The sequence below is a fragment of the Colobus angolensis genome, unplaced genomic scaffold, assembly GCF_000951035.1.
Source record: "Colobus angolensis palliatus isolate OR3802 unplaced genomic scaffold, Cang.pa_1.0 Scaffold107, whole genome shotgun sequence".
NCBI classification, from domain to species: Eukaryota; Metazoa; Chordata; class Mammalia; order Primates; family Cercopithecidae; genus Colobus; species Colobus angolensis.
The window spans coordinates 3,012,876-3,029,224 of NW_012111697.1; the positions used below are offsets into that span (position 1 = coordinate 3,012,876).

Here is a 16,349-nt window from a genome sequence, read left to right on the forward strand (position 1 = left end):
CTATAATTCAGATGAAACTCTGTGAGAGGAGCTGATGTGCTGATGTGCTGGCAGGGGAGGCAGATAGCACCACCAAAAAAAAAAAAAAAAAAAGCAAACAGAAGTTTCCTAGAATATGCTTTGAAGAGAGTTAAGTCACAAGGTCATAGAGAGGTCAGGGGGTAGGTGCGATGGTGGTCGGGGAAGGCCACTTGAGCGTCATGTCTTTGAGCTGTCCAGATGTGGGAGAAAAGAGCCAGGCAAGGGATTAGCCATTGCAAGGGCTCTTGGCCAGAAACACGCCTGGAGTGATCCAGGAACAGCAAGGAGGCCCAGGTGGCCGGAGCAGAGTGAGTGACAACAGGGATTGGGCGGGGGCCCTGAACCTCCTGAGTTTGCCTAGTCCCTAAGATGGGGGACTCCAACTGGTGGCCCCAGGGCCTTATCCAACCACTGGATATTTTTCATTCTGTCTACAAAGTGTTAAGAAAACGAAGTTACCAACATTTAAAAATCAGGGCCGGGTGCAGTGGCTTGCACCTGTAAGCCCTGCACTTTGGGAAGCCAAGGTGGGAGGATCACTGGAGATCAGGAGTTCAAGACCAGGCTGGGCAACATAGTGAGACCCCCGTTTCTAAAAAAAAATTTAAAAATTAGCCATGAGTGGTGATGTGCATTTGTAGTCCCAGCTGCAGGGGAGGTTGAGGTGGGAGGATCATTTAAGCCCAGGAGTTGGAGGCTGCAGTGAGCCATAATTGCACCACTACATTCTAGCTTGGGCAACAGAGCAAGAACTCACCTCTTAAAAGAAAAAAATAATCAGGGGCCAGGCGTAGTGGCTCACGTCTGTAATCTCAGCACTTTGGGAGGCTGAGGCAGGCAGATCACTTGAGGTCAGGAGTTGGAGACCAGCCTGGCCAACATGGTGAAACCTCGTCTCTACTAAAATACAAAAATTAGCCGGGTGTAGTGGCACACACCTGTAATCCCACCTACTCGGGAGGCTGAGGCACAAGAATTACTTGAACCCAGAAAGTGGAGGTTGCAGTGAGCTGAGATTGTGCCACTGCACTCCAGCCTGGGCGACACGAGCAAAATTCCATCTCAAAAAAAAAAAAAAAATAGGAGATTTCATCATAAAAATCTCCATTTCCAGCTTCTGTTGATGAATGATGAGGTCAGAGCAGCACAGAGGCAGATGTCAGGGAGCCTGTGGACTCCTGGCCACTGTGTCACCTCACGTGGCTCCTGGAAGCCAGGCGGACAGCGATACGTCCACAGCCACACCATCTCCATGGTGGCGGGACAGGGCTACCTGCCAGCGCCCTCACTTCTCCCACAGATGCTGAGACCACAACGCTGTTCCACAAAGCCTCAGGAAGCCACATCGCCCTGTCCACCGGCCTCTCTGACCCCATCTTGCCCAGGAAGCGGGACCTTGGCATACCACTGTGACCACACCTCCCAGCCAGTCAGCCTGACCACTCAGGCTCTACCTGCAAAGGCAGGACCCTACCCAACCAGCACCCCTCTCATGGCTGGGGGTGCCTCCAGGCTGCCCTCTCTAGGGCCAGGAGCCTGCAGAAACACTCCCAGCCTTAAATAAAGAGCAATGAAATTATTGAAACAAAATCAATACAAGTTTGAAGCAGGGATGGTATAACATGCTCTGGCTTTGATTCTGTGCTTTAATTCAGCGTTCCTGAAAACCTTGTGGTGTTCAGAAACTATCTGTAGGTTTGGGTTTTTTTTTCATTTTGTAAGAATTCCCAGGATATGGAGAAATCACAGCCACTCACAGCCTCAACAGGTTCTTTGGGCCCAAATGATTCCAAAAGCAAAATGAGACAGACCTTTTCAAATACGTTTATTGTCTGTATTATATACAATATATTAATAAAACATATTACCTATGTGCATTTAAAACATCACTGAAGTCAAATTGGCCCCTAAGACTCACTCCAAAGGAGACCTGATTCCCGATAGGGTGCAAGTGACTGCACAAACTCTGCTCCCCACAGCCCTTCCTAAGGGTCTCAGTGTGCTCATCACACTGGGGTCTCATAGTCCTCCTGACCATAAACCCTAAGCCCCAGCCCCAGCCCAACACACACTTGGATGCAGCATGTTCACGTCCAGCCTAGGAAGAATTTATGGTTGACCTGGGTTGGGTAACAACCGTAAACATCTGTACATCAGAATGTAAGATCATGGTGTTTAAAACTACAGAACCTTCAGAGGTTGTCAGAAGGCTCTAATTGCTGGTCTCGCAAGTTGAAACCAGTCCATAGATGTGGTTTGTTTGACCTACAATTTTTTTTTAAAAATCTGAATCAAAGTTTTAAAATTAAACCTCTTTAAGGTAGTATATTTTCAGGACGCAAAATTCAAAAAATATAAGAGGGCACGTGATGATGAGTGCGTCTCACTTCCACCCCATCCTCCAGCTTCCCAGTTTCCCTCTACAGAAGCACCCATGGATGCCAATCTCCAAAAATATTTTATTCATTACAAGTGTATGCATATGCATTATTTTACTGCTCACAAATGGTAGCATGCTCCACGGTTTTCCTACACCTTGTTTTCTTTCCGCTTAGCAAGCTGTCTGGGAAATACCTCTGTATCTATCCACGGGCAGGGGTGTTCCTCCAGGATTTTTAGGCAACAGTTTTCCAGTTCAGCCCGTTCCGGTGAAGGGCAGAGCATCCATCCCCCGCCCTTCCCAGCCACCCTGCACACACCCTCACTTGCTCTCTGATGCCTGCAGTTCCCAGGATTCCCAGCAGAGGGAGACACCATTCCACTCCCAAGACCACCAAGGGGTCGTCCCAGACACAACCAAGCTTGAAGGGTCTGGGGAAGAGATGCTATCTACACAGACACAAAGACCCCCTTAGCTAGGCTGAGTTAGCCTCCGGGCCTCCCCTTGCTGTTTCTCTCTCCTCCTAGGCCTCTTACTTGGAGCCCTACCCCGAACACCCCCCACCCCGCACCCTCCCCGCCCCGCTTTCTTATGGGAACTGGCCCCGCCTTAACAGGGGTAGCAGGGAGCCTTGTCCTTGTCTAGGGCCTGGGTTTGACAACTTGCCCCAGGGAACCACATAGAGAAAGGGTGTAGCGCTGGGCGAGCATTCCCCGCCCCCATCCCTCAGCGATGACAAGCGGAGGGTCCTTAACTCTCTGCCCCCAGCAGGCCAGTTTCCGGCAGAGCCTTGACCTAAACCCCCTTTTCCTGTCCTGTGCTCCACACTCCCAGCAGCTGCTTCTCCCTGGCCTGGCCCTGCAGCCCTCCTCCCTGCCCCCACGATGATGTTGGGGTCGCCTGGAGTCCAGCTGGTGTCCAGGGCAGAGCTACCCCTTTCCTGGCCCTACCCCTCCCCGTGACCCCAATCCTCCGCCAACCGCTCAAAGGATCCTTGTTCTCCATCCAGCCCCCAGACAAAAGTCCCTCTGTCTAAGAAGGCGGAATTGAGGGGAGGGGGCACCCCCAACTGGGACCATGGGGGAGCCTGCACAGACCCCATCCGGAAGGAATGCCTGGAGGAGGAGGAGCAGGAGATGGGGGAGGAAAAGGGGAGGGAGCCTTGTACAATGCAGGGGGCCTTATCTGGACTAGGAGGCAGCCGCCCCCACCAGTGCCCACTCTGTAGACCCGGGCATCTGGCTCCCAGCACCCACGGAAACAGCTTGCCTAGGAAACTCCAGCCTGGTGCCTGGGAGCCAGTTCTCATTCTCCCCAGGGCAGGGAGCAGGTTATGACCAGGACTAAGGTCCCAGAGTCCCCACCCTGACCCCTCCCTGCTGTTCCAGCCACTCCCTCATATCTACCCCTGCCCCATCTCCTGACTTTGGTCATGCCAGCGTCTTCTGATAACCCTGAAATTGTACCTGCAGCAAGCTGTGGCCTGGAAGGGGACTTTAAGTCCCCCACAATTGCCAGCAATCCTTCCACCAGGCAAAACACATCATCTAAGGGAAAGAAGTCAGGTCGAAACACCAACACATCACTTCCCTGCATGGCCCTGCAGGCTCTGCCATTTAAAGACCCCAGAACCTTCCCCATTCAGGGTCCTCTCCTGGGCACAGAAGATTGGAGAGAGCTCCTCTCTTAATTTCAGGGACCGCGTTCCAGCCCATCCAATTCTCCGTCTCACCTGAGGCTGCTGTGGCCCTGGTGACCCCAGGGAGCAACGTGCTGCCCATGGCTGGGGAGGGGGTGAAGCTGTCTCTTTAAGAGCAGGAACGGAGCCCCTGGGCCTTAGGGCATCTGACTTGTTTTCTACCTGCCCAGGTTTGCTTAGGGCGTGGCAGCTTCGGATAAAGGCAGGACTCCGCCTCGAAGCCCCGATTTCTCCCGGAACCTGTGCTCAGCCTGGTGAACCACACAGGTGAGCAGTTGGGGCCCCCTTCCTCCAAGCCCTCCTTGGCTCTGCCCCTAAATGAGGGAGTATCTACCGGCCCACTGACCCTGCCACATAGAAGCTCTGCTGTTAAAGAGCCTAAAATCTTTTGAAATGTTTTTCTGGAGCCAGGAGATAGGAGAAAGTCCCTTCCCCTAATGTCCCTTTCTCCACCATTCTCCTCTCAGGGACTGGTTGAGCTGGCTGGGGTGAGGGCAGGACCGGTAAGTGTGGTTGGGGTGTCCAGGAAGACTGATGTCTGCATGGATTAGGGGTATCTGGGTTGGAGATATCTGGGTGGAAGAGAGGGAGGTGCTTGGGTAGGTAGGGGTATCTAAGTGGACCAGGAGTGCATAGATGGACTGCGGACATCTATGTGGTTGAGGAGTGCTAGGTGCACTCGGGGTGTCCAGGCACTGAGGGATGTGGATTCTGGAGACCTCCAGGAAAAGAGGACAGTGCTGTTGGGGGAAGGTTGTAAATGTGGAGTTGCTTGGGAGATTTCAGGAGCACAGAGGGGGCAGGATCTTTCTGCCCGCCCCTGAATATGAGACATTTCTCCTACGGTATGGAGGAATAGAGGGGATAGCAGAGGGCAGGTGGGGCAAACAGTCCTCAGGCCGGCCTTGGGACCTCGTGGCCAGGAAGGATCAGGGCAGGTAGACAGAGCATCAGCTGCAGGGCTGCCTTCCTCTCTAACCTGCCCACCAACCACATTGGTTCGGGAGCAGTCCAGGGCCTCTTCAGCAACAGCCTGAATGGGGAATGTGAGGGCAGACCCAGCTCCCGGCTCCCTGCAGCCTCCAGAAACGTGGGGCTGGACATTGTTTTGCAGAAGCTGGGGCTGGGGCAAGGCGAATACCATCTGTTAGTCTTGGCTGGATGACATCATGGGAAGGGGGAATAGTGGGGCCTTGCAGGCCAGAGGTGGCTTGGAGGAGCCCCTGGAAAGAGGCTTAAGAGGTGAGACTCAACAGCCACGGTGACAGAGCATAGGGCTTTAAGATGAATTTGCAGGGGTTACAGGATTATAACTGCAATGTGTGCTAATAATAGTGCCCCCTACATTAAGCTGCAGAGATTGAGCGAATAAGTGGGAAGCTAAGAAAATGCCCCCGTGGGGTAGACACTCAATAAGCATCTGCTGCTATTACCAGTACTCATGTGGTTATGGGTGACAGCTTCAGACCACAGGCAGTCCACCTACAACCTGTGCCCCTATCCACCATGCCATCCTGCCCACCCACCCACACCAGCTCCCCCAACCCCCAACACTTTTGGGGATCCTAAACACTTCCTGGGTCTCAGTAATGCTCCCCAAAGTCTCAGACTTTCTTCCCACAAAAAAAAGAAAAAGAAAGGAAAAGAAATGGATGCTCAAACTAAAATTGTGAGTTCAGCATGTGGAATTAACTGGGAAGCTGAGAGGATTCCCAGGCCTTGGGGTGCATAGGCAGAGGGAGGAGTCTGTGCCAACCAGCAGGGACCACCCACACCGTTGGTTGTGGGCACCACCCTCTTTCAGCATTTTTGCTGTCCATGAAATTGCTGGGGGGTTAAGTGAGTGAGAACACAGCAAGGTCAGTGTGCACCCCAGGGCAAGGTGGAGGAAGTACCAGCTCTCGCTATCAAAATTATAACTAGACCAGGCGCGGTGGCTCACACCTCTAATCCCAGCACTTAGGGAGGCCCGGGTGGGTGGATCACCTGAGGTCAGGACTTCGAGACCAACCTGGCCAACATGGTGAAATCCTGTCTCTACCAAAAATACAAAAATTAGCCGAGCATGGTGGCACACGTCTGTAGTCTCAGCTACTCGGGAGGCCGAGGCAGGAGAATCACTTGAACCCAGGAGGCAGAAGTTGCAGTGAGCTGAGATTGTGCCATTGCACTCTAGCCTGGGTGACAGAGTGAAACTCCGCCTCAAAAAAAAAGAGAAAAAATAAAAACAATTATGATAACTATGCACTCAGCATTTGGGCAGGAACAGGGCAGGGGAGGGCATGCTTGGAGGCCCGGGCTTGGTGCAGCCTTGCAGCCTGGGAGGGCAGGACTGATGCCAGGTCAGGAAGGAGAGAGGAACAAGTTCCTTATGCTGAGCAGGTCTACCTGGGAAAGAAAGTGCTCTGCGGGGCCTAGGGTGGGGTCAGGGGCTGGGCTGGGGACTCAGGCTAGGCAGGGCCAGGGCTGGGACCAGGAAGGGCATGGGTGAGGGATGAGGGGCGGGAGGTTCTGGGGAACAGAGATGGAGCTAGGGCTGCAGCCAGGCTGAGTTTGTCCCCCTCTACCCCCAGTCCCAGCCTCAAGTCAATTGCTCTACACACCCCGCCCTGAGCAGCTTGAAGAACCTGCTCAGTCCGCAGCCTGAAGTCTGCAATGTCCTGGCAGGGCCAGGCAGGCTCTGAGCCGTCTATGGAGACACTCCCTGGAAGCGGCCCTCCTGCCACCTGGCTCCCAACACCTGGCTTCCCCAAACACCCCAAGGCCCTGACAGTTCTTAGTTAGGAGCAGCTGCTGGGGAGCCAGGCCTGGCTTAAATCCTGCTTCCTGGCTAGGGCACCTAGTTTCGCCTCCCAGAGCCTCAGTTTCCCCATCTGTCCAATGAGGACAACAGTGGGCAGTGGTGCCCTCATTTGGTTGCGGGGCGATTCACAGAAAGCCTGAAGTCCATGTCCAGTGAGTTATTATGGCTCCTCCCGCGTCAGGCCCGAGTTTCACCCAGTCCCCACTCCACGGCGCGGCTGCGGCTTATCTCTCAGCCCAGCGAGATGCCAGCCTTCCTGCCCTGGGTGAACTGCGCACCCTGCAGGGAGGAGGGTTGGGGAGCCATAGGCACAGGGCCAGCCTCCCAGTGGCTCTGCTAACGCCAGACCTTCTGCCACCCCTCTAGGCCAGCGCTCTGACATGCAGAAGGTGACCCTGGGCCTGCTTGTGTTCCTGGCAGGTGAGTACCAATCCCCCAACTGCCTTTTTCTCTGGATCCCCTGGATGGGGTCTGCCAAGCCTCTGTCTGTCTCCTGTGTTTTTCTACCGCCCCAGGGAAGGTGGTAAATGTTAGAACAGCATCTCCTTAAGGGTAAGTAAAGTCAAACTAGTGATTGCCAGGGATACACAAGAAGAGCTGACTCGCACAGCTGGAAAGTCACCATCTTCCCCATTCTCTCGCTCTTTCTTTCTTTTTTTTTTTGAAAGGGAGTCTCTGTCACTCAGGCTGGAGTGCAATGGTGCAATCACAGTTCACTACAGCCTTGAACTCCTGGGGTCAAGCAATTCTACTCTCTTAGCCTTACACAGCTAGAACTCTAGGCACACACCACCAAGCCCAGCTCATTTTTAAATATTTTGCAGAGACAAGGTCTCACTGTATTGCCCAAGCTGATCTCAAACTCCTGGCTGAGTTTGATCCTCCCACCTCAGCCTTCCAAAGTGCTGGGATTACAGGCACGAGCCACACTGCACTGGCTATTAAACATAAATTAAATAACGGAAAAAAAACCCATAAATAACAGAAGCTAGAATACAATGAAATTACACCTTCAAAGCACTGAAAAAAGATAACTGCCCGGCCAGTTCTCTTGTAAATTTTCTAAAAACTTCAAGTAGAAGGCTCAGCTCGGTGCAACTGCATCTTTAACTTCCAAACACTTTTCCCCTTTTTTCTTTCTTTCTTTCTTTTTTTTTTTTTTTTGAGACAGAGTCTCGCTTTGTTGCCCAGGCTGGAGTGCAGTGGCATGAACTCAGCTTACTGCAACCTCCACCTCCCGGGTTCAAGTGATTCTTCTGCCTCAGCCTCCCAAGTAGTTGGGATTACAGGCATGTGCCACCATGCCTGGCTAACTTTTATATTTTCAGAAGAGACAAAGTTTCACCATATTGGCCAGGCTGGTCTCGAACTCCTGACCTCAAGTGATCCTCCTGCCTTGGCCTCCCAAAGTGTTGGGATTACAGGCCTAAGCCGCTGCGCCCAGTCCCCTTTTTACTTTTTCACTGCAGCCTTGACCTCCCAGGCTCAAGGAATCCTTCCACATCTGTGTCCCAAAGCTCTGGGATTATAGGCACACTTTTAATCCATTACATTGGGCAAGACTAGTATTCCCTGCAGGGTAGTGATCTAAAATTAAATTTTCAATAAAGTCTATTTCAGTGTATAATAGTGAGTCATTTTCAGTGATGTGCAAACACCAGACCACGTGGGTGTGGACATGGTGGAAGCGGGAGGATGGGCTTTGAGCATGATCGGACTTGGGGAAACAGGAATCTGGGAACTGAAACCATCTGTCATCTTGACCAGGAAAGTCCCCTGCTGCTGCAGAAGGCATGGATTAACCACGTGTCTGGAAACACGAGACCAAACAGTGGCCAAAACCCTCCTAGATTAGAACCAATTTCAGGTGGCAGAATGCTGGCATGACTCGGAGGTGTGGGGCTGAGTGGGCGAGTTCACATTTCCATGATGGGATACGAGGGGATGAGGCAGCTGCTCAGTGACAGGACCCCTGTCCCTCAGGGGACCCTTTCCCAAGGCCCCTGAAACTCCACAGGCCCTGCCCAAGGGCTTGGCTGAGGCCAGCATCGCTATCTCCCCTCCTTCCCCTCTTCTCCCACCAGGCTTGCCTGTCCTGGACGCCAACGACCCAGAAGGTGAGTCAGACTGGACTCTTTTACCTGTCCCACCCCCAAATTCTCCCCTGGGTGGGAGCGGGGCCTGCATCCTGGCTGTAATCCTGGATTCATGATGTTTTTTCTTTCCTTGCAGATAAAAACAGTCCTTTCTACTATGGTGAGAGCCTGTGCCCCCATTCCCCTCCCCACAACCCCGCATACTGCTTGGGGCCAAGGGTTCCCACACAGGATTGGGTGAGGGTCTGATGTGAGCGTCACAGGACAAAGGAAGGGACTAAGATGGGAGCACTGAAGAGTCCACACAGCGGATTAAAGGAACTAGAGGCAGCAACCTGGCCTTTGGGAAGGTTCTATTCCAGCAAGATAGTTAGACACACGCAGGAAGCGAGGACAGTTTGCAGGAAGTCATTGTTTGGTTCAAATCAACTGCTAGGAGAAGTGTTGACTTGAGAAAACTTCCTGGAGGTGGTGAGCTGTTCGGTCAAAACCCTCATTTGGCCTCCAGGTTCCGATGACCTGCTCCCTACTCCCCGCTCTGCCCTCACCTCCTCCACACTCCTCACTCCTTCTACTCCAAGCCTCTCAGACACCGCAGGCATACTGCCAGCCTCAGACCTCTGCACTTGCTGGTTCCTCTGCCTGGAACACTTCCTTCCATAGAACCACATGGCTCCCTCCCTTCCCTCTGCTCAAATGCAGCCCCCTAAGAGGCCTTCCCTGATAACTCCCTCGAAAAGAGTTGCCCTCTGACTTTTGTTTTAGAGACAGGTCTCACACTGTTGCCCATAGCTCACTGCAGCCTCAAATTCCTGGGCTCAAGCAATCCTCCTGCCTCAGCCTCCTGAATAGCTGGGACTGCAGGCATGCACCACCATACCTGGCTAATTTTTGTATACTTTGTAGAGATGGGGTCTCACTATGTTGCTCAGGCTGGTCTAGAACTCCTAAACTCCTGAAGTCCCAAAGCTCTGGGATTATATTAGGTTGGTTCAAAAGTAATTGTGGTTTTTGCAACCGCTTTTAATGGCAAAAATGCATTTTTTTTTTTTTTTTTTTGAGGCAGAATTTTGCTCTTTCACCCAGAGTGTGACTGGCTGGAGTGCAATGGTGCAATCTTGGCAGTCTTGGCTCACTGTAACCTCCGCCTCCCGGGTTCATGATTCTCCTGCCTCAGCCTGCCGAGTAACTGAGATTACGGGTGCCTGCCACCACGCCTGGCTAATTTTTGTATTTTTAGTGGAGACCGGGTTTCACCATGTTGGCCAGGCTGGTCTGGAACTCCTGATCCCAGGTGATCTGCCCATCTTGGCCTCCCAAAGTTCTGGGATATCAGGCGTGAGCCACCGTGCCTAGCCAAAAACGCAATTACTTTTGCACCAACCTAATAGGTGTCAGCCACTATGCCCAGCCTGCCCTCTGACTTTCCATCTCCCACCCTGCTTATTTTTCTTCGGACCGCTTATCTCTGCCTGACCCTGCATGACAGATCTTGTTTGCTGGTGTGTGAACTAGAATGTGAGCACTTGGGATTTTGTCTGTTTTCTTACGGTGGTGTCCCCGGCACCCTGCGCATCCTAGATGCTCCATATGTATTTGTCAAGAGGATGGGGGGATGGATGGAGAGGACATAGCCTGGCACTGAGGTCCCCTCCACTTTCCTCCTAGACTGGCACAGCCTCCAGGTTGGCGGGCTCATCTGCGCTGGGATTCTGTGCGCCATGGGCATCATCATTGTCATAAGTGAGTGAAGGAGCTGGGGGGAGCAGGCAGGCCGGGGCTGGGGCTCCCCTCCCCTGACGACTCAGCTCTCCCCAACAGGTGGAAAATGCAAATGTAAGTTCGGCCACAAGCCCAGGTAAGATACTGTTCTGGCATGCCTGCCTCAGGCTGGCTGGATGCTTTTCAGGGTGAAAGGGCTAACTCTTCCAGCAGGAGAGGCCTCCGGGCTCTGCCCTGCAGAGTTCCTGCTGCTAAAATTTCCAGGTTCATTGTTTCTAGCTGGTAATCCCCAGAGGGCCCCAAATCCTGAAATGCTTTGGCCCCTGGGATTGCACAAACCCCCAAGTGGAAAAGCAGCCAGGAAGACATGTCTGGGCAGGCTAAGAACCCTCTATCCAGAGGGAGAGGGCAAATGGGGGTGGACACGGATCTCACCACTTTTGTCTCCTTAGTCACCATCCAGGGGAGACTCCACCTCTCATCACCCCAGGTAAAGATGGGGCAGCATGGGGCTGAGGGGAACACGGAAGTGGTGTGTGTGTGTGCGCGCACGCACATGTACACTGGAAAGAAAACTCAATCCACCCTCACAAACGGACCCCGTCACCTCCCCCAGGCTCAGCCCATAACTGATGAAGACGAACCAGCTGAAATTGGGTGGAGGACCGTTCTCTGTCCCCAGGTCCTGTCTCTGCACAGAAACTTGAACTCCAGGATGGAATTCTCCCGCCTCTGCTGGGACTCCCTTGCACTGCAGGGCCTCATCTCACCTCCCGCAGGAGGGTCTGTTTGTTCAATTTTTTTTTTTTTTTTTAATCTAAAATGATTGTGCCTCTGCCCAAGCAGCCTGGAGACTTCCTATGTGTACACTGGGGTGGGGCTTGGGGCACCATGAGAAGGTTGGCGTGCCCTGGAGGCTGACACAGAGGCTGGCGCTGAGCCTGCTTGTTGGGAAAAGCCCACAGGCCTGTTCCCTTGTGGCTTGGGGCATGGCACAGGCCCGCCCTCTGCCTCCTCAGCCATGGGAACCTTATATGCAATTTGGGATTTACTAGTAGCCAAAGGAATGAGAGAGCTCTAACCAGATGGAACACTGGAACATTCCAGTGGACCCTGGACCATTCCAGGAAAACTGGAATATAGAATCGTCCTACCATGATGGAAGTGTTCAGACAGTTTATAACAGTGAGACTCCTGTGACCCTTTCATTCACCCCCCAGACCTCAGTTTATTCCAAGATCTTTCCAAATACCCAAATGTCCCTGCAAGCCCGTTTAATAATTCCCTATGCTACCCTTAATGACATACAGTGACCACATAGTGTGAGAATTTCCAACAAACCTCAAACTCCCTTGAGCCTCCCCAGTGCTCAATAAGGCATCCAAAATGTTCCCGTGAACTACCCCACAAAATGCCTAATACTCAAAACACCCAAAAATATATCCCCCAATGTCCTGAAACATGAACCCAAATAGAGACCCACAATAAACTCGTGACTTGTCCCCTCATCATGCCGTTTTATCCCTCAAACATCCGCTGAGTCCCTCGATAACCACCAACCCACACCCAGAGACCAGGAGCTGCGGAAACGCCTCCCTGGGACCTGGGCCGCTCTTAGCACTGCTCCAGGGACACCATCCCCACCCTGTGCCGTTCACAGGACATCCTCTCCCAAGCATCCACAACACTGGGCCGGCAGGGTGCACAGCGCATTTATTGAGCTCGGACTCTTCTTGTCCTTGCCTCCGTCGCCCATCCAGGAGGGCACCGGGCTCCCCGCGACACCTCCCGCTGTCCCTCCCTGTGCCCCGCGCACGCGCAAGAGGCGCAAGAGGGACAGCGCGCCGGGCGGCCGCACACCTGCGCACAAGCAGCAAAGGGGAACTCGCCCAGCGCTGAGTTGGCTTTGAGGTTGGTGCTTTTCCAGGAAAGCGATTGGCTGCATGGAGTTTAGAATGGGAAAGGAATGCCATCGAACCCTCAGTGCTTTCAGAGGGACCAGCGGGGGTGGGAGCGGGTTGAGAGGGGGCTTCCGGAACTCATGGAGCTCTGCAGGTGATCTCCACCTCGACTCCATGCAGTGCACCAGCCTGCACCCCCAGGTTGCCTTTGATGGGGAATCTGCCCCAGCCGAGATGTTGAGATGTTGCTTTAGACCTGAAGGGCAGCTCGGGAGGTCCAATAGGAAGGGACCCTCTGTCACCCCATGGGTGCAGATCCTTTAAGAAGTGGGCTTAAGGCCTAGACGTGTGGCTGATGAATGTGGCCCATGGTCAGCAGCTCACAGGCAGCCGTCACCCCAAGTGGGGCCAGGAGCCAGACAAGGGGCCATCCCGGGGCCCCAGCCATGCCCAGAGTCCCATTGGTGGTGTCAGGCACTGAGGTCAATCTCGTGATGCTGGTAGATCTGTGTGGGGCCCTTAAAGCAAGCAGCAAAGAGGAAGCGTCTGCCGGCCATAGTGATGTGGGCGAAGGCACGGGGGGCCACCAGGGCTGGGGGCCCCAGCTCCTGCAGTGGCTCCAGGAGCCCCTTGTCAGGCTCAAGACGGAGGACCTGACTGAAGGCAAAGTCGCTGCCCAGGATGGCCAGCTGGTCCCTGGCGATGAGCAGTGGCTGGAAGACGTGGGCACCGCGCGAGGGAAGTTGCTGCAGCAGACGAAACATGGAGCCGTCCCAACGCATGACCTGTGGGGGTGTGGCCAGTGAGGGCCTGGGGTCCCCGGTGTCTCTGGGGGCCCTGGAACAGCTTGGAAGCTGAAGCTTGTTGGTCCCGAAACTCCCATAGCTTTCTTATCTTCCTAAAGGTCACCACTCAGCTGTTCGGCCACACACACGGAGTTGTTCTGAGCCCTTCTCTTGCCCTCACACCCCACGCAGAAGCACTCAGCCATGGACTCTGTCAGTTTCACCTTCTGTAGTTGTACATTTCTCCCACCACCTCTGGCCGAACTCCATCCCCTCCCGACTGGACCATCCTGGTAACCTCTTCCCTGGTCTCTAGGCTCCTCTCCCTGCTCCCCCAGTCTCTTCCCCACCCAGAGACCTTGTGAACACCTAAGTCAGATGAGGGCCCTTCCAGGCTCAGAACCCTCCCCTGCCTGCACCTCACTCCAGAAACAGAGTGGGCAGGGCTTAACTCTAGCATCAGCCTTGGGGGCTCAGTGTCAGGGTGGGGACAGGTGTGGCTCTGGTGAAGTCTGGAATGCATCTGAGTCACAGATCCAGCATCTGGGGGTAGAATCAGGATGTTGGGGCCAGCGTCAGTGTTGGGGACTGGGGAGTGGTTTAGGGTCAGTCAGCCTTGAGGGGGTCAGAGTCTTGGCATCGATGTGGGGTGGGGTCCTGGTTCAAAGGTCAGCATGTGAGGCTAGGTCAGAGTTTAGAGGCTTAGTATGCAAGATTGGGTGGGTGCTGAAAAGCCAGCCCTCAATAAGAGTCAGCTATAGCGTCAGGCCTGGCTGTGCATCCCTGCCCCCAGGCCCAGCCTCACCATGGAGTCCCCAATGTAGCGTGTGAGGCACAGGAACACGTCCCCACCAGCCTGGAAGTGGCGTGTGGCATAGACATCCTCGGCCTCAGGGATGTCTGTGCGTCTCTCGAAACGGCCACCGGTCCAGTGGAAGAGCACGGGCCGCTGGGAAGCCGAGGCCAGCAGCAGATGGGGCCGGCCGTCCAGTTCCAGGGCCTCAGCGTCCGTGTCCCTGTGCCAGGCGTGCAGACTCTGGTGCGGGTAAAAGCCAGGCCCGTCGCGGCACAGCAGCGTGGTGCTGCCTGCCTTAGAGGCGTCGGCCACCACGAAGCAGGGCTGCCCTTCCAGCCACAGGAGCTCGGCGTCATTGGGCCGCAGCAGCCGCCGCGGGGCCAGGGTCTGCGTTGGGGCCAAGCGCAGGCCGGGACTGGGCCGGGCCCACAGCTGTGAGCCCCCCCATAGGCGCGCAGCCAGCACGAAGAGGCTCGGGCCCAGCACCAGTGGCTTGCAGGACACCACGGAGGGCGCTGTGGGGAGGTGGGGAGGCAGGTCAGGCCGGCCAGGCAGGCTGCTGGACAGGCAGAAGGACGGGGAGGGGGCTCACCGGGCAGCTCTTCCTCAGGCCGAAAGCGCTGCAGGCTGTAGTCCCAGGAGAGGATCAGGCAGCGGCCGGCGAAGGGCTGTGCCAGCACAATGTGAGGCTCCCCTTGGTAGGAGAAGGGCTCTACGCTCAGGGCCGACTCCCCCACCGTCTGGAACCAGGACAGCTCTGCGGATGGAGGACAGAGTCAGGCAGGCCTCAGGACACCCAGGGCCCTCATTGCTGAGCCTCAGTTTGCCTACATCTCTGAAATGGGGGCCATTCATGTACTCCCCTTATAGGGACATAGAACTGGAATCTTGATCTGCAGATGTTTGTTTGGTTTGTGGGGCGGGGGGGTGGATTTTGTTTTGTTTTGAGATGGAGTCCCACTGTGTCTCCCAGGCTGGAGTGCAGTGGCACAATCATAGCTCAGTGCAGCCTCCACCTTCCAGGCTCAAGTGATCCTCCTGCCTCAGCCTCTTGAGCTGTTGAGACTACAGGTGTGTGCTACCACGCCTGGCTAATTTTTTATTTTTTTGCAGAGATGGCGTCTTGCTATGTTGCTCAGGCTGGTCTGGAATTCCTGGGTTCAAGAGATCCTCCTGCCTTGACCTCCCAAACTGATGGGATTACAGGCATGAGCCACATCCACCTCCTGGGTTCAAACAATTCTACTTCTTCAGCCTCCTGAATAGCTGGAATTACAGGCACCTGCCACCATGCCCAGCTAATTTTTGTATTATTAGTAGAGACGGGGTTTCACCATGTTGGCCAGTTTTGTCTCAAACTCCTGACCTTATGATCCGCCCACCTCGGCCTCCCGAAGTGCTGGGATTACAGGCGTGAGCCATTGTGCCCGGCCCATAAACCTTATTTTCTAAGCTGTGTGGCATCACCAAATAATCCCTTAGAAAAAGCATCTCGATTACTTCATTTAACTTCACAACATCCCTATGAGGTACATTCTGTTATGATCTCCCCTTCGCAGATGAGAAAACGAAGGCTAAGTGGCACAGGCAGCCAGTTATCCAACAAAGCCCATCCTTCCCACCTTCCAGGAGAGAGGATTGGAATTGGTCACTAGGCCGCCCAGCTAGAGTCTGCATTATCCCGGGACCCCCATTCACCGCCCTCCCTGAAAGTTAGATGTGGCTGTTTTGAGACCGAGTGACCAATGGAACAAGGGCAGATGTGATGAGTGTAATGAGCCACCACACCTGGAAAGAGCTTGTCCCGACTTGGTCTCCTTTCCCACCACGTGGGTGTGCCACAACCTGGTTTCCAGCATGAAAGCAAGGACGATGCCCAGGGGCTGCCCCACGCCCCTGGACAGCTCACTCCAGATCCCTCTGTCCTTAATTCATGGTATTTTGAGAGTTTGTGACAACGGGTTGGCTTTCATGGTCACTGGGGCACCAAGGCTGCTCTGCCTATTAGTGGGGGAGCTGGGCAGTTGACTCCAGGCTGTAATATTTCACTTTGTGTGCCAGGCCCTGTTTCCAGGTGCCAGCGTTGAAGCAATGAACCAAACTACATACAATGCCCACCTAAAGGGCGAATTTTTTTTTTTTTTTT

At 54.2% G+C, this 16,349-nt stretch overlaps 2 protein-coding genes across 6 annotated transcripts in view; one reads left to right on the forward strand and one right to left on the reverse strand.

The window, feature by feature from the left end:
- The first annotated feature begins 3,636 nt into the window (after window positions 1-3,636).
- On the forward strand, window positions 3,637-12,229 carry FXYD3 (FXYD domain containing ion transport regulator 3). 5 transcript variants are annotated; one of them, XM_011947700.1, is made up of 11 exons: window positions 3,637-3,966; window positions 4,271-4,367; window positions 5,215-5,342; window positions 7,085-7,168; window positions 7,270-7,323; window positions 8,988-9,020; window positions 9,136-9,159; window positions 10,668-10,742; window positions 10,821-10,857; window positions 11,174-11,211; window positions 11,338-12,229. In XM_011947700.1, the coding sequence occupies exons 3-11, from the start codon at window positions 5,270-5,272 to the stop codon at window positions 11,352-11,354; spliced, it is 435 nt and encodes a 144-aa protein (XP_011803090.1). In that variant the 5' UTR covers window positions 3,637-3,966; window positions 4,271-4,367; window positions 5,215-5,269; the 3' UTR covers window positions 11,355-12,229. The 5 variants fall into 5 exon arrangements, with proteins under 5 accessions (XP_011803090.1, XP_011803097.1, XP_011803105.1 ...); XM_011947715.1 differs by lacking the exon at window positions 5,215-5,342 and having other exon boundaries at window positions 3,836-3,966; XM_011947724.1 differs by lacking the exon at window positions 5,215-5,342 and having other exon boundaries at window positions 3,948-4,047.
- A 189-nt stretch (window positions 12,230-12,418) lies between these two features.
- LGI4 (leucine-rich repeat LGI family, member 4) overlaps window positions 12,419-16,349 on the reverse strand; it is an 11,610-nt gene continuing 7,679 nt past the window's right edge. Inside the window, exons 7-9 of the mRNA XM_011947799.1 lie at window positions 14,796-14,960; window positions 14,213-14,718; window positions 12,419-13,407 (exon numbers count right to left, since the gene is read on the reverse strand). Coding sequence (XP_011803189.1) covers window positions 13,093-13,407; window positions 14,213-14,718; window positions 14,796-14,960 — 986 coding nt within the window. The 3' untranslated portion in view covers window positions 12,419-13,092. The remainder of the gene's footprint in view (window positions 13,408-14,212; window positions 14,719-14,795; window positions 14,961-16,349) is intronic.

What these genes read in the sequence shown, in the direction of transcription:
- FXYD3 (XM_011947700.1), top strand. Translation starts at nt 5,270, where the DNA reads ATGGGAAGGGGGAATAGTGGGGCCTTGCAGGCCAGAGGTGGCTTGGAG. An exon ending in CCTGGAAAGAGGCTTAAGAG is followed by an intron (nt 5,343 to 7,084) that starts GTGAGACTCAAC and finishes CTCCCGCGTCAG; the next exon opens with GCCCGAGTTTCACCCAGTCC. An exon ending in GGGCATCATCATTGTCATAA is followed by an intron (nt 10,743 to 10,820) that starts GTGAGTGAAGGA and finishes TCTCCCCAACAG; the next exon opens with GTGGAAAATGCAAATGTAAG.